At 36.4% G+C, this 15,234-nt stretch overlaps 1 protein-coding gene across 1 annotated transcript in view; it reads left to right on the forward strand.

The window, feature by feature from the left end:
• LOC109535267 (neuroligin-4, X-linked) overlaps positions 1 to 15,234 on the forward strand; it is a gene marked incomplete at its 5' end in the record, with an annotated part of 206,712 nt that overhangs the window by 141,326 nt on the left and 50,152 nt on the right. Inside the window, 3 exon segments of the mRNA XM_019901156.2 lie at positions 3,586 to 3,859; positions 3,914 to 4,178; positions 14,771 to 14,923. Coding sequence (XP_019756715.1) covers positions 3,665 to 3,859; positions 3,914 to 4,178; positions 14,771 to 14,923 — 613 coding nt within the window.

The raw sequence follows: 15,234 nt of genomic DNA on the forward strand, positions 1-15,234 counted from the left end.
TATTATGGATCAGGTCGTCGTCCTTGACGCCATAAACCCCCAATAAAGTTGTGTTGTTACGCAGAATTTTGGAGTTCATCTTTATGATTCCTTCACTAATTGGTCCCCAGGTTTTCCCAATTTTCTGTGTATTACTATGGACACACCTCGTTTTGCTCTTTCTTCCTACCGCACTCCACTAGAGAAATTATTGTAGCAACCACAACATTCAAAGCATTTTTTAACAAATAGTCAGAAAATTTGAAAAATAATATTGATAAAATCCAGAAAAAATAATCATGTTCACGCACAAGGACATGACTTTGTCAGTACAAGAGTAAAATGAAATTTCTTTGCTTCTAAAAAATCACAGAGAACCAGGATTTTAGTGAAGTGTTCCGAGTTTTAAACCCGATTCTTCGACTTTGTCGTGCAAAAGGTCCAAGCTGCTGCTTCTGCAGGTTGAACGTAGAGATTGATTTTTATGGAAGCTTATAAGTTGCCTTATCGGCGTTTGAGAAGGCTCAAATTTGGAAACTTCTACAAAATCAGGAAGTGCATCAATTTTGGTCAAATTTTATGAAGTTGAAGTTCGATTCTCCTGCTTTGTTGGAGAGAAGCTGGAAGGTGCTACGTTTTCGAGATGAAAGTTCAGATTAATTTTTATCGAAGCTTGTAAGTTGCCTAAACGGCATTTTGAAAGACTAAATTTTAACAGTTTCTGCAAAATAAAAAAAAACGTAGATTTTTGTGAAGTTTTTCTACTGTGAAGCTCAATGTTTCTGCTTTCTTTTTTTTGCTAAATAATTTTACAAAACTAAAAAATAAATTGTAATTTTTGTCTGCTCAAAGTTGCAGTATGCTGTTTCGTCGAGTTGAATGGTCCAGACTTATTTAATGCTTATAAGTTGCCTTAACTGTGTTTCAAAAGGCTCAAATTTGAAAGTTTCTACGAATTCAAGAAGTATGTGAATTGCGGTTAAATTGAAGTTCGATTCTTTGGCTTTATTGGAGAGAAACTGCAAGGTGCTACGCCAGGTCTTCGGGTTGAAAGTTCAAATTATTTTTACGGAATCTTGCAAGCTGCCTTTTGACAGTTTCTGCAAAATCAGAGAGAACGTAGACTTTGGTGAAATTTTGCGACCGTGAAGCTCAATTTTTCGGTTTTTGCGTGCAAAAGTCGCAGTAAGCTGCTTCGTCAAGTTGAAGGTCCAGATTTATTTTATCGAAGCTTATAAGTTGCCTTAACTGCGTTTAAGAAGGCTCAATTTTGGAAGTTTCTACAAAGTCAGGACATACGTGAATTGTGGTGAAATTTTGTGTTATAGTTGAAGACCGACGATTCAGCTTTCTTGTGCAGAAGCTGCAAGGGGCTGATTCCTGTTGTTGAAAGTCCAGATTGATTTTTATGGTTTTTGTTTTGTTCAAGTTTGTATGCTGCCTTAACGGCGTTTGAAAAACTCAATTTTGACAAGTTTTTAGAAAATCAGAGGGAATGTGTATTTTCGTGAAGTTTCGCTAGTTTGTAGCTCGATTTTACTTTTTCATCGGGCAAGAGTTGCAAGGTGCTGCTGCTCCGGGATAAAAGTACAAATTTATTTTTATGGAAGCCTATAGGTTGCGTTAACGGAGCTTTAGAGAACTGAATTTTGTAAGTTTCTACAAAATCAGGAAGTACGTGTATTTTTGTGCAATTTTGTGAAGCTGAAGCTCAATGCTCCTGTTTTGTTGCGCTAAAGCTGCACGGTGCTACTTCGTCGGGTGGAAAGTTCACATTCATTTTTATAGAGGCTTGCAACCTGCCTTAACGCCGTCGTTTTGGAAGACTCATTTTTGGAAGCTCCTATCAAATCAAAAAGAATGTGAATTTTTGCGAGTTTTAAGCTCGATCTTTCAACTTTATCGTGCAAAAGTTGGTTCATTGGAGTTTAGTTGAATGAAACTTTGATAGCAGCTTGCCGCCTAAGCCGCCAAAAGGCTAGAAGAGCTTATGATCAGAGTAATGAATTGTGCAGAAGCTGCAATAGACTGCTTGTTGTTGTTGAAAGTCCTCATTGATTTTTATGGACGCTTGTAAGCTGCCCTAACGCGGTTCTAGACTCAATTTTGGAAGTTTCTAAAAATTCAGCAAGTAAGTGCATGGAAAGTTTTTCGAGTTTTAAGCTCAATTTGTCTCTTTTGCCGTTCAAAACTTACAACATGCTGCTTCTGTGGGCTGAAAGCCCAGGTTTGTTTTTATGGAAGTTTGTAAGCTGCCACTTACAAACGTTTTGGCGCTTTACAAGACTCAATGTTGGCAAGTTTTTACAAAATCGGAGAGCACGCGTATTTTCGTAAAGTTTCGCTCGTCTGAAGCTCGATTTTCCTGATTCCTCGGGCAAGAGTTGCAAGGTGCTGCTGCTCCGAAATAAAAGTACAAATTTATTTTTATGGAAGCTTATACGTTGCTTTCACGGAGCTTTAGAGAACTAAATTTTGGAAGTTTCTACAAAATCAGGAAGTAGTTGTATTTTTGTGAAATTTTGTGAAGCTGAAGCTCACTTCTCCTGCTTTGTTGTGCTAAAGCTGCACAGTGCTACTTCGTCGGGTTGAAAGTCCACATTCATTTTTATAGAGGCTTGCAACCTGCCTTAACTCCGTCGTTTTGGAAGACTCAATTTTGGAAGCTCCTATTAAATCAAAAAGAATGTGAAGTTTTGCGAGTTTGAAGCTCGATCTTTCAACTTTATCGTGCAAAAGTTGGTTCATTGGAGTTTAGTTGAATGAAACTTTGCTTGCAGCTTGCCGCCTAAGCCGCCAAAAGGCTAGAAGAGCTTAGGATCAGAGTAATAAATTGTGCAGAAGATGCAATGTACTGCTTCTTGTTGTTGAAAGTCCTCATTGATTTTTATGGAAGCTTGTAAGCTGCCCTAACGGGGTTCTAAACTCAATTTTGGAAATTTCAAAAAATTCAGCAAGTAAGCGCATGGAAAGTTTTTCGAGTTTTAAACTYAATTTGTCGCTTTTGCCGTTCAAAACTTACAACATGCTGCTTCTGTGGGYTGAAAGYCCAGGTTTGTTYTTATGGAAGTTTGTAAGCTGCCACTTACAAACGTTTTGGCGYTTTACAAGACTCAATGTTGGCAAGTTTTTACAAAATYGGAGAGCACGCGTATTTTCGTAAAGTTTCGCTCGTCTGAAGCTCGATTTTCCTGATTCCTCGGGCAAGAGTTGCAAGGTGCTGCTGCTCCGAAATAAAAGTACAAATTTATTTTTATGGAAGCTTATAGGTTGCGTTCACGGAGCGTTAGAGAACTCAATTTTGGAAGTTTCTACAAAATCAGGAAGTACGTGTATTTTTGTGAAATTTTGTGAAGCTGAAGCTCAATTCTCCTGCTTTGTTGTGCTAAAGCTGCACGGTGCTACTTCGTCGGGTTGAAAGTCCACATTCATTTTTATAGAGGCTTGCAACCTGCCTTAACGCCGTCGTTTTGGAAGACTCATTTTTGGAAGCTCCTATCAAATCAAAAAGAATGTGAAGTTTTGCGAGTTTAAAGCTCGATCTTTCAACTTTATCGTGCAAAAGTTGGTTCATTGGAGTTTAGTTGAATGAAACTTTGCTTTCAGCTTGCCGCCTAAGCCGCCAAAAGGCTAGAAGGGCTCAGGATCAGAGTAATGCCGGGCCCATCAACCCAAAGTGCAGACCATGCTTCCCCGATGCGCCGCCCATGGGTACCATCGTGCTAGTGCGCCACTGGTCGTTCTTGTGCTCGTGCTGGTGCTCGGCCGAGGCACGAAAGCCGACCCTCCTCGCTACAGTTCGCGAATCGTTGAAATCCAGACTGGTTCCATCAGGGGCGTAATTCTGGACCTAACCAAAAAACATTTGGAACCTGTTGAGGTCAGTCCAGTTCCAAGTGCACTTGGTCCATAACTGTATGTGTTTGCCAAGCAGGTTTTTCGTGGGGTTCCATACGCGGCGCCTCCAGTAGGGCCGCTGCGGTTCCTGCCTCCTCAGCCGCCACTTTCCTGGCCTGGAACCCGGCTGGCGGACACATTTGGTGCCGCATGCCCGCAAAGACCGCCGGACATTTCTAATAGGACTGCCGCTCATCAGGTCATGCCGAAAGGCCGCTACCAGTACCTGAAGAAGTTGCTACCTCTGCTCTCCAACCAGGCGGAAGACTGTTTGTTCCTCAACATCTACGTCCCGGGCAGCGGTAAGTTTTTACCCGAACTGAAGTTTTTTGAGTGGCCTAAATTAAATTTAAGAGGACACAGTACATGTGAAGGCGTTTCCTTTTTTCACCCGTTAATTATCGCTAAACCAATTACGCCGTCAGATGCAATTAGGTAAAGAAAGACTTCGGTAATTGTAATTGGTCGTTGGAGTTACGGCGCAGCGCATTTTTCATGATTTATGCATTGTTCCGTGCAAAAGAAGTTCTGCGCCCTTAAGTGAAACTGGGCACAATGGGGACATTCTTTTTAGGGCCGATTTTACGACCGAAAGGACTCATCTTAGACGGCAGTTTAGCGAAACAAGAGGTTGTAAAGTTTGCTGAAAATTCGCCGGACCTTATGCTGTGAAAGGTTTATCTGCGAATTTGCACAAAAACATTATAGCTTTATGTATATGAAAATCCCTATGTTATTTGGCCATGTTTTGGCAACAGAATAGGGCATGTTTAGTGCTTTTGCATTTTGCTTTTAGTACGCTGGCGTATATTTTTTTGTTATGAGTTCTGCTCAGTTCACTTACTTTCAGCTTTTAGTAAAGCATTTGAATAGGTTTGACTGTAATATCTACTTTATTTTTATTAATTCCAAAGTTTGTATTGTCCTCTTGTCCTTTGAGACATTCCGTTTTCATTTTGTTGATTTTAACAAAAAATTTGCTAGCGTTTTAAAGCCAGCTTTACTGCAGGTTTTTTCAAAAACACTTTCAAATTGCCAATACCTTAAACAGCGATTTTTTGGCCCAAGACTATTGGTCTTTCGAAAATTTCAGCCAAAATTGATTAGTTACAATAACAAAAAGTACATCAATGCACAGGTAATGTTTTAACAATCGCTTTTTGCAGCAACATTTTCATAATGTAAACTACGAAAACACAATTATTCTGAACAATTTGGAGAATTCAATTAACTTCTTTGCAAGTAACTTTCGAAAATGCAGACCTGGGTCAATACTTTCTTTTTAGCTAAAATTGGAGCAAAATTTAGTTCAGCATGAAAAAGTTGTCTCAATGCAAGTTGAGGCAACTTCTCTAGAAAACGCAGCGATTAATCCGATATTTCCATTTTTTAGCGTTTTTTTGTGATTTGAATACTGACAATGATTTATGAGGAAATATGTGCGTTGAGGAGTATTTGGGCACATTTCTAGTTTTGAGTCGATTATTACCTCCTTTCTTCAAAAGTTTTTTTTCAAGCGTATGGTTTTTAGAAACCAGCTTCAGGATTTCGATGGCCTAAAAACGTTTTTCCAACTTCTTCAATCGCTCAAAAATAAATACAGTTAGCAAGGAAAAACTAAGTAGGTGCATCGATAGATATTATTCGCTTATTAGCTGTTTTCTAAAATATTTTTATCGTCGTTTTTCCAATCAGTAAAAATACTGATCATTTTTTAAACTTTTAAATCAACCTTTTTTGAGTTCGCAAAATAACACCAAAAATCAATTAATTCATTAATTGCCTTCCCTTCCTATTGTTTCCCAATTTATCAAAAATCATGTTTGTTTGGAAATCTTTTATTGCTGCTATTTTTTAAAAATGGCGTCAATTACAAAATTACAATAAAAATAATAGGAAATTAAGGAAATAGTTTTTAGTTACGTTATTGGCCATAGTTAACGCTTTAAAAGTGTATTTAAAGGCAAAACTTTTCCTTAAGTTAGTTTTTCAAACAGCAAAATTTTCAGAGAGTTTAGCTTTTTTAATTCGCAGAATTGCCCCATAAATTAATGGTTTATGAACGGAGAAGGGCGGCAATCCATATTTTATTCTTATTTGGGGTTTTAATGGACACATTTCTCTAAAAATGTTCCACAATGGACATTTATCATCTTTTTTGCAGATAATTTAGTTTCTAATGTTTGCCAAACGATTTTGAACTTAAAAATTCGAATAAAAATTAGCCAGTTAGGGTAGAAAACGTGCGCTAATGTTGTCAGTCAACTTTTTAACGGCAATTTTTCTGAAAATTCCAATTTCCAAAAGATATTTGTTGGCTCTAATGAATTTCATAGACTCCAACAAAGTTTTTTCTGTCCCAGATCGTGGTAGAAATTTTTACCTTCTAAAGGGAAGATATGAGTTGACTTGTAACGCTTTTAGGTTCGTTTGGGTGAGGTGAACAGTTTTCAACATTCCTATTATGCAAAAACCAGTTTTTTTGGGAATTTAGTTGATTGTCACATGTTTTTTTTAACCTAAAATTGTAGCAAAATTTAAACGAAATTATAACGAAAAAAAACTCTCACAAAGTGTAATGGTAAGATTTTTTATCAATTCCCAAACTTGTTCTGACGCTTAATGGCTTAAAGAGGAAAATATAAGAAAATGTATCAATGTATCATACTCTTTTTATTTCCTCAATGCTATTTTTAGGTTTACGAGGCGGCAGTAAAATTCAATAAAGAATGGCAGAAATTAAAAGGAAAAGTTGCCAAAATGGTTAGTTTTTTAGAAGCAAAATTTATTTTGAACGTTTAAATGTCTATCCGAGGATTTTAGAATTTTAAATTTATTATGCGTAGAAGAAGTTCATCTTTATTAGGGCAGATTTTACGCTTTAACACTCATGATGGGATATTGTTCAAAAATCCATCTATAGGTTTCATGACTCGTGTAAGTGGCTGTTTATTTGAACACATTTGACTTTTTTCCTTCTTTAAACCTTTTTTCTGCTAAATTGTAGTCAAAGAAATGATTTGAATTGAAAAATTGCAGTAAAAATCAACGAAGAATGAAGAAAATAATGTTTTTAATAAGAAAAATTGTAATAGCCTAATGGGAAACATTTTCAGAAAACAGAAATTTTAAAATAATTTACTGTCCACCACGGTTTTTCGAGCCTCAAAAATCGCCTAAAAATCAATGTGTAAAATCAATCTGAAATTTGGTCATTTACACCTTTGTTTTTCAACGTTGTTCCAAGATGAACATTTTGAGAAAATTAATGTTATTTGAAGAATTTAATATTCGCTTTATTTTTTATATTTTAAAATCGCTTCAAACAAGAAGGATAAAGTCATGCGGCAGTAAAAGGAACATGCTCGATGGGCTTGAGCAGATTTGCTGCTTTAGTCGCATTTTTCAAATTATTTCAAGTAATACACATTTTTAGAGATTTTCGCGTTTTAGTTAATCTTATGGTCTATAAAACATTTAATGAATTTTTGAGATTGCACTCAAATTCACTGCAAAGAAAATTGTGTTGATGCCCATTTAGACACATTTGCAAGCGCCTTTTCCTAAACGGGAATTCGCAGGCAAAATTGGGTTTTCACTAAAATTGCAGCAAAAAAGGAGAATAATTTAAAACAGTTTGTTTGCGTCAAAAGTGTTAAATTTGTCTTATCCGAAAGCTAATAGTGTTCGGGTTACAGAGCGTCAAAATGTAAATAAAGTTTTCGTTTTTTAACAATTTTTTTATCAGTTCTACTGCAACGAAAAAAAATTGTTTTAAATTGTAAACGCAAAAAATCTGGTGTTTCAAATGGTTCGAGATTACTGCATCAAACCAAGTTATAGGAAATTTGGATTTTTCGATGCAAAAAAACCCCAAACGCAAAGTTTCTTGGTAGCAGTAAAACTGGCTGGAAATGTTTTAAAAAAGCGAAAATTTTATTAACACTGGCACCTTGTACCTGCGGATATTATTAACTTTCGAATTAGGCAAATTTGATAGATTAATTGAGGAAAACAAAAAACTAGTACGAATTTTTTCCAGGCGGTTAACAGCAGTCAAATTATTTAGCTGAACTGGAATTCCTCGCTTCAATTCCCCATGCTTCTTTAAGAGCAAAAGAGCCGCAAAATTATTCAAATTGCCCTGTTTTTTATATTTGCGTTAAACGGTAAATTTGCCAGAAATGAATGCATTTCACGTCTGTGACGCGTTTGCAAGTTGGCTGTTGCAAAAACCTAATTGTGCAGAATAATGGCAACAGTGACGTGATTTAATTGCAGGTCGCCCCGATTTGTTAGGAAAACCGTCTCTCTGTTGTTCGTCCGACTTTTGTTCCGATTATCATCAAATGGCGAATTAAAATGCGACCTGAACACAAACGAGCGACTGCAAATAATTACGGCGCGAGCTCCATTTTTGATTATGCAACAACTAAACAACAGGCTATGCAATAAACAATTGCTTTGTTGCCTAATTTTCCTCGTGGCTCATCTCCAGGTTGTTTGGAGTTGAAAGTAATCAATTTTTTTCGCTGGGAATGCAATTTATGACGGTCAAATGGATGGCGTCGTATAAAAGGGCGACAATCAATTAGCGGCCCAGTAAATTGCTTATAAATAATTCCGGTTTATTGTTTAAGTGTGCCGCAATTATTCGACCGTGCGACATAAACGAACAGGGATTTTTTGATAAATTCGAATACCCATTTTTCGTGAGCTGGATGGGACTGTTGCTTGCGAACTCTCACCCCTAGTGGGTTGATTATCGCTCTGTTGGAATTTGGGGATAATTGTTTTGCATTTTTACTTATAAATCCCGAAGAATTAAAGAATGCAAACGAATAGGGCAGTTTTTTTGACGTAATTTTTTCCATTGAAAGGCTATTTTTTAGGGAAGTTATGAGGAAGCAGTTGATATATTGACTGGAAATTGCTTTTCAATTTAGAAGAATCTGGAAGTTGATGTATGTAAGCGAAAAGTTGAATAATTTCCCATTTCTCAAAAGTCCCATTTCTCAAAAACCAGTTCGAAATGCGAATTCGTCCGATCCAGTTTTTTTCTGGAAAATTTAGTTGTTGATTTAGAGTTTCTTCTGATTTAGAATCCCCAGAATAACCAGTGAAACATGAAAAAAATTGTCTGTGGGTCCCAATGGGTAGTCGGGAACAATTAAGCCAATTTAGGCGAGTTAAGAAGCAAATAGTGAGTTGCTGCATGATTGGGCACTTCTGAAGATTTGTCTCCTCATTGGCAAGAAAACTTCTTGGACACCCAAATTTTTTTACCAACAGCTTTTGGATCAAATTCAATTTTCGAGACAGTTCAGCTTCAATCTGCACGATTGCGCTAAAAGTCAGTGAGTTGTGAAGGAAAGAATGAGTTGGTGCCCTGTTCTACCACTAACAGTGTAGAATAAATTCACGCAAAAATTTCTTATTATCGACGTCGGGAATTTTTCCAAAAATTGTTAGCAAGAGCTATTGAAAATAGTGAGTTTGATATTGAATAAGTTGAGGTTAAAAAATTATTAATTACATTTTTTCTTTCTTTCTCATAACAGGAATCTTAAAAAAGCATTTCAGCGCTTGCAAAATCCAAAATAACCTTCAATGAGTTAAAAAAGAATCCTGAGTTGATGCATAGTTGGACACAATTTACGCACTGATTGCCAGTTTTTTTTGTCAAAACTGTTCCTATAAAACTACTCATTTTGGTAAATTTAAATATCTACCAACTGTATTTTAATCTCTAAAAGATGCTTAAAAAGTCAGTGATTTACACATTTACAATTAGTTTGATCAAAAAAGTTTCCACGATAATTGTATGGCGAGAAACGTATTCTAGAAATTTTATTTTCTTGCAAACAATTTTTTTACAAAGCAGTAAATCTGAGTAAATTATACCGTCAAAACTGAGCCAAAGTGTGTCGTCGCAGTTCATCTTTTAAGTCGGTTTGATCGAAAACATTGCAACTATGAAACTTTCGGAAAAGGACCCGAATTTAATACACACAGTTTTTGAAATTTCTAAATCGCAGGCAAAACCTGATAATTATGAGAGAAATTGTGAGTGATCCTCACAAATGAAACAATTTAATTATAATTTTCGTAAAAACCGTACCTTAACAGAGGCAGATTTTTTCCTGAAATTGATTTTCCTACTTAGTGTGGTTTGAATTTTCCGAATTACAGAACAAGTCAGTAAACACTTGACTGCTGGTTTTCTCTAAAACCTTCGCATATTGAGAATTTTATAAAGACCAACTTATTCAAGAAATTTTCATTGTGTTCAGAAACTTTACCAGAGAGAAAAAACACTTACATTTCAGTTAATTCAAGTTTTTACAAGCTATTTCACATTTTCCAAAATTGCGATAAAAAATTGTTAGTTACAAGGGAGCGTGTGAGTTGATGGCTGGTCATAGTTAAAACTTTTTAAATAGCTGTTTTCTAAAACCGTTTTACAACAGCGGGTTTCCAAAGAAAATCATTTTTTACCACATCAGGTTTTGTGAATTTTGAACATCTCAGATCAAGTCAGTGAGTTATGAAGACAAGAGTGAGTTAATATATGACCATCCGCACTTAACACAATTTATAGATCATTTTTCGACTCATTCTACAACTAGCAACTTATTAGATAAATTTTAATTTATGCAGGCTTGCAGCCGATTTTTTTATATTTTTAACGTTTATAAATACATTTATTATAACCAATGATGTGGGAAAATAGAAGTAAATCTGTTTTTGCAAAGAGTAAAATCACTGCAAGTTAGTTTTACCAAAAGCATTACCGTGAAGAGGCTTTTAGAAAATTAGGTTGATTTTAATAAAAAGTTATAAGAAAAAACGTGAGTAGATGGTTGGGGACATTTGATACCCTTAAAAGCGCTTTTCCTAGAAACCGTCTAGTGACAAGAGTTTTCGTAAAAGCCCAATTTTTCGGGAAATTCTATGTATTGGAAATTGGATGTTGTATTGAAAATTACAGTTAACCCATCGAATGTCAGTTTTCTTACAAACCGATACCACAAAGGAAATTTTCAATAACCCAAAATCACCAAAAAACATACGCAAATTGTTGTGGCAAAAAGTTGGATTTTGTTGCCCAAAAAAAACAGCATTTCAGGTTTTTGAGTACTTGAAAACTTTCCCATGATGACTGCGAAAAAATTTCGCAAATTCTCTTGAAAATTTTCGAAATTTACATCTAAATTTGGATTGGGCAAGTGTGAGTCGAGCCTTCGATGGTCACGGTTGAATTATTTACAGTCGGTTCTCCTAAAAGCTAAACAAGGAGATTTTTTCGAATCATTAGTTTTTAATCGGAACTAATTGTGAGTTAAGAGGAAAATAGTGATTTGATCGTTAAATCGTATGATCAACTGTGTATTTGTGCTTTAAATGTGAACAAGCGATGTATTGTCGGGATTTGAATTATCTTCAAAAATATTTTCGAATTTCGTTCGTTATGGAGGAAATAGTCAGTGAGTGTTTGGAAGCAATTAAGCCATTGAGAAGAAGTCAGTTTGCTCACAAACCGATACGACAAGGCAAATGCAGAACACATATCCTGATTTTTATCTACAAAGTATTTTTACTCTGAAAATCTCCCAAAATATTTGTTATTTCGGGTTAGTTAGGGATAAGTGAGTTGATGCATGAGAGCATGCACCTCTAAAAGCGGTTTTTGCAAAAAGCAGCACTTTTTCAGGCAATTCAGTGTTCTATGAAGTGGTTTTTGAGATTTTGAAATCGCGGAAAATGTTAGTGAGTTACGAGGGGAACAGTGAGTCGATGCATGAATGGGAGCAGTTATCAACTCACTGATATTCCGTGTCTTCCAAAATTTCCCCTTAATAATAATTTTGTTATAAACATCTTATTTTAGGAATTAAAATTATCGATTAGACTTTTTTGCTATTTTTAAAGTGCGCATCCGCTTTCTTTAAAAAAACTTATTTGAGCAGGACAAAAATATTTGGGTTATGAAAGAAATAATTTTGTTTTAAATCTAAATGTGTACAATGCGATTATAAAATTTATGAAATTGCGGGAAAAGTCAGGGAATCCAGAAGACTAGAGTTAATGCAGACAACGTAAATTTCCTCCTTATACTTTCCAAAAAAAATGTTGCGACAAACCACATGTTTTTTAGGTTTTAATTGCCTTCAAAGCTTTTTTGCGTTTGGAAAATTCCAGCAAAAGTCGGTGAGTTATGAAGTAAAGAATGTGGGCGTAGCTCAAGGATAGATTACAGATTTCCTCAAAAGCTGTCCACTAATATTAGTCTCATTTAGTCAATTTTAACATCAACGGCATTTTTTTTTACTTGAAATTTCATTAAACAGTGATTTTTAGAGCAAAATGCGAGCCAATGCGCCAAATTTTCTTGGTGGGTTTATCACAAACCAAAAGTTATCAATAAAAAGCGTTTCTCTTACGATTTTTTGGTCACAAAATACGTTTTCATTTTTCTACTATTTTACAATGAACAAAATATTCAAAATTTCTAAAACTTGAATACGATTAATTCAGTTTTAAAGCGAAATATGAGAATAAACATATTTGAGCACAGTTGGTACGGGTCAGAAGAACGATTTTTTGTAGAAGAAGATACTGTTTTTTAAGACAACTTTCAGGCCTTTAATTGTTCTTAGTTCCTTTTAAATCGCCGTCAAACTTACGTTTGTAAACAGCCGAAAAATTCTAATTGCTGTTTGGTTGGCCCATTTGAACTCCAATGGTCTGAATGACGTTACATAAACCGGGAAAGTTTCAGCATTACATCATCTTTAGGAATTTTATTAAAAAGTCCTAACTGGGGAAGTTGATCAACAGAACGAAGTGGTGCGCTCTTAACAGATTCTGGAAGCCCCACTAATCTCAGGCAAATTTTTGCGCCTAAAGATGCCGTAGAAAGAGCCAAAGCCAGTTTTCGAAAAAAATGGTGTTTTTGTGTTGACGATTGCTTGAAAAATAATTGAGTTATCAGCAAAATAATCGGAGCTAAGTTAGCCATGACATGAAACTGAAATGATGTAGATTTTCGGAACGTATTCTGAAAGCTCCACTTAGCTTAGTTTGATTTTTATTCAGAAAACTACATTAGAAAACAGGAGAAATGAAGCCAATTCAGTCATCAGAACCACATAAGAATATAGCTGTTTCAACGCCAGAACTGCATTTTTAAACGGCGTTTGTGGCAAAATCTATGCGATCATAGGCCAATCTGAGGTGACATGGCCAGGGTGTTCTATGGAAGCACTGGCAAAGTTGATCAACTCACGCAAATAAAATAAATTCAGCCACACCTGAATCTAGTTGATTCAATTTTTTCTTTCAAACATAACCTTGCTGAATAACTCGATAAAACATTCCCATCTGACTTAGCATAGCATTAAAACTGGGGAAGTTGCGCAGCAAAAAAAGGTGTAGTGTGCCCTTAACAGCTTCTGGAAACCCCACTTGGCTCAGTCTGATTTTGATGCAGAAAACGGCATTGAAAAGCGGAAGGATTCTACTAAGCAACGACTATTCTACAGTGGCGATTGCCTGAAAATCAGCTTAGGTATGAACAAAAGAAATAGCGCTCATGGCAAGAAGCTAAAATTGTGCAGGGCGTCCTAAACATTTTCTCAAAAGCAGCACTGCGATTTTTATGCTGAAAACTGCATTAAGAGAGCAGACTTTTTCTAAAAACAGGGACTTTTAATATTGGCGATTTCCTGAAAAGTTGCGGGCTCATGAGCAAAACAAATAGAACTGGCAACTTTTCTGAAAAAAATAACTTATATCAGTCTGATTTTTATGCGGAAGACTGCATTAGAAAGAGAATTGTTGCAAAAAATGCTTTTTAGTGGTGGGGATTTTCTGAAAAGTTTCATGTTCTCTATTAATGGGCATGTTTTTTACAGTTCTACAAAGCCACTATCTTCTTTTAATATTTAATGATGTAAAGAAATTGGCCTGAAGTGATCGTCGACAGCCATATCGGTCACATGCCGGCAACGAAATCCGCAACTTTGATGTTCCTACTCGCGATATAGAAGCACCATTAAAGTAAAAAGGGCCATAACGTAAACAGCTTTACAACGTCATCCATTTCTTTGTACTAAGCGCATTTGGTCGACTTGTGTTCGTTGCCGAATAAATCGCTGACTTTTTCTGCCTTTTTTCCTGCCTCGTAAATCTATTGATTTTGCTCTTTAACACGGACGATTTAAAGCTCAGATTAGCGAGTTCAAACATGTATAGTGAGTTGAGGCTGAAAACAAGAGCAAGTGCCCCCAGCGCTTAGAGATCCAGAAGCTTTTAGCCGGCTTAGAAAAAGCATCCTCCAATCCCTATAACGTCAAGCTTGTTAAGCTAATCGACGTTGAGGGCCTTTTCGAAACGAACCGGCCTGGAAACGACATCTCGTCCCCATGTTGTATTCATTTGAATTTAAATTTCCACGATTATGTTCCAGTGTTTATTCCGATGCTAATTCATACGTCTGTTTTGGGCCCCGCGGGCCCTTTCAGCCTGCAAATGGATACTTCCATTCCGGAGGATTTTGGCGTGGTTTTACCAGTGTAAAGCGTGCCCTAGAATGGAGGAAACTAGCATTTTTTTTAAATCGAGCTTCCAGTCAATAATCCTGGCAGAACTGAATTGAATCTTTCACTAGCAGTCGGGATTACAATATTCCCCATAAGCGTCGAGCGTTTAATCCAATTTTCTGGAAAACCACCGGATAGGAAGGAAATCGCCGCGGTTCTAACGCGGAAAACTTAAATCCGCTTAGGGATTCTTGGACGCAACTTGGCTGCTGTCGGGAAATACATAAAACAATCTTCGAAACTCGCCGACTTAACGGATATTTTCAGTGTGGATGATTTTTTTTCGGCAGGAAATCGCGGCATTGAAGCTCCATATGCCGTCCTGATGTTCCTGCATGGGGAAAGTTTCGAATGGGGCGCTGGACATCCATACGATGGCAGTGTGTTGGCTTCTTATGGGCATGTCATTGTTGTCACCATCAACTATCGACTCGGCGTCTTAGGTAAGTACGCTTTTTGCCATTAGGTTTCTGGTAGAAAACCTTGTTTTTCTTATATTTAATACTCAATTTGAAACGCTTCTGTACCTTAAACTTTAAACTGAAGGACCAGTTTTGATAATTTGCAGTCTTTGCTCTTGGACTATAACCAAACGGGCGTGAAAATAACTAAAATCCAACTTCATTAAAAGTGCACCCACTTTAGTTGGTTCAATCAGCATCTCAATATTAGCTTTCTTCGTGGCAGCGATTTAGAATCGGTTTAGAACCAATAACGAACCGAATTAGAGCGCAGGCTCGGTTCATTCTGCGAA

This window comes from Dendroctonus ponderosae, unplaced genomic scaffold (assembly GCF_020466585.1).
Source record: "Dendroctonus ponderosae isolate FM_Combo_2020 unplaced genomic scaffold, Dpon_F_20191213v2 Dpon_F_20191213_10, whole genome shotgun sequence".
Lineage (NCBI taxonomy): Eukaryota > Metazoa > Arthropoda > Insecta > Coleoptera > Curculionidae > Dendroctonus > Dendroctonus ponderosae.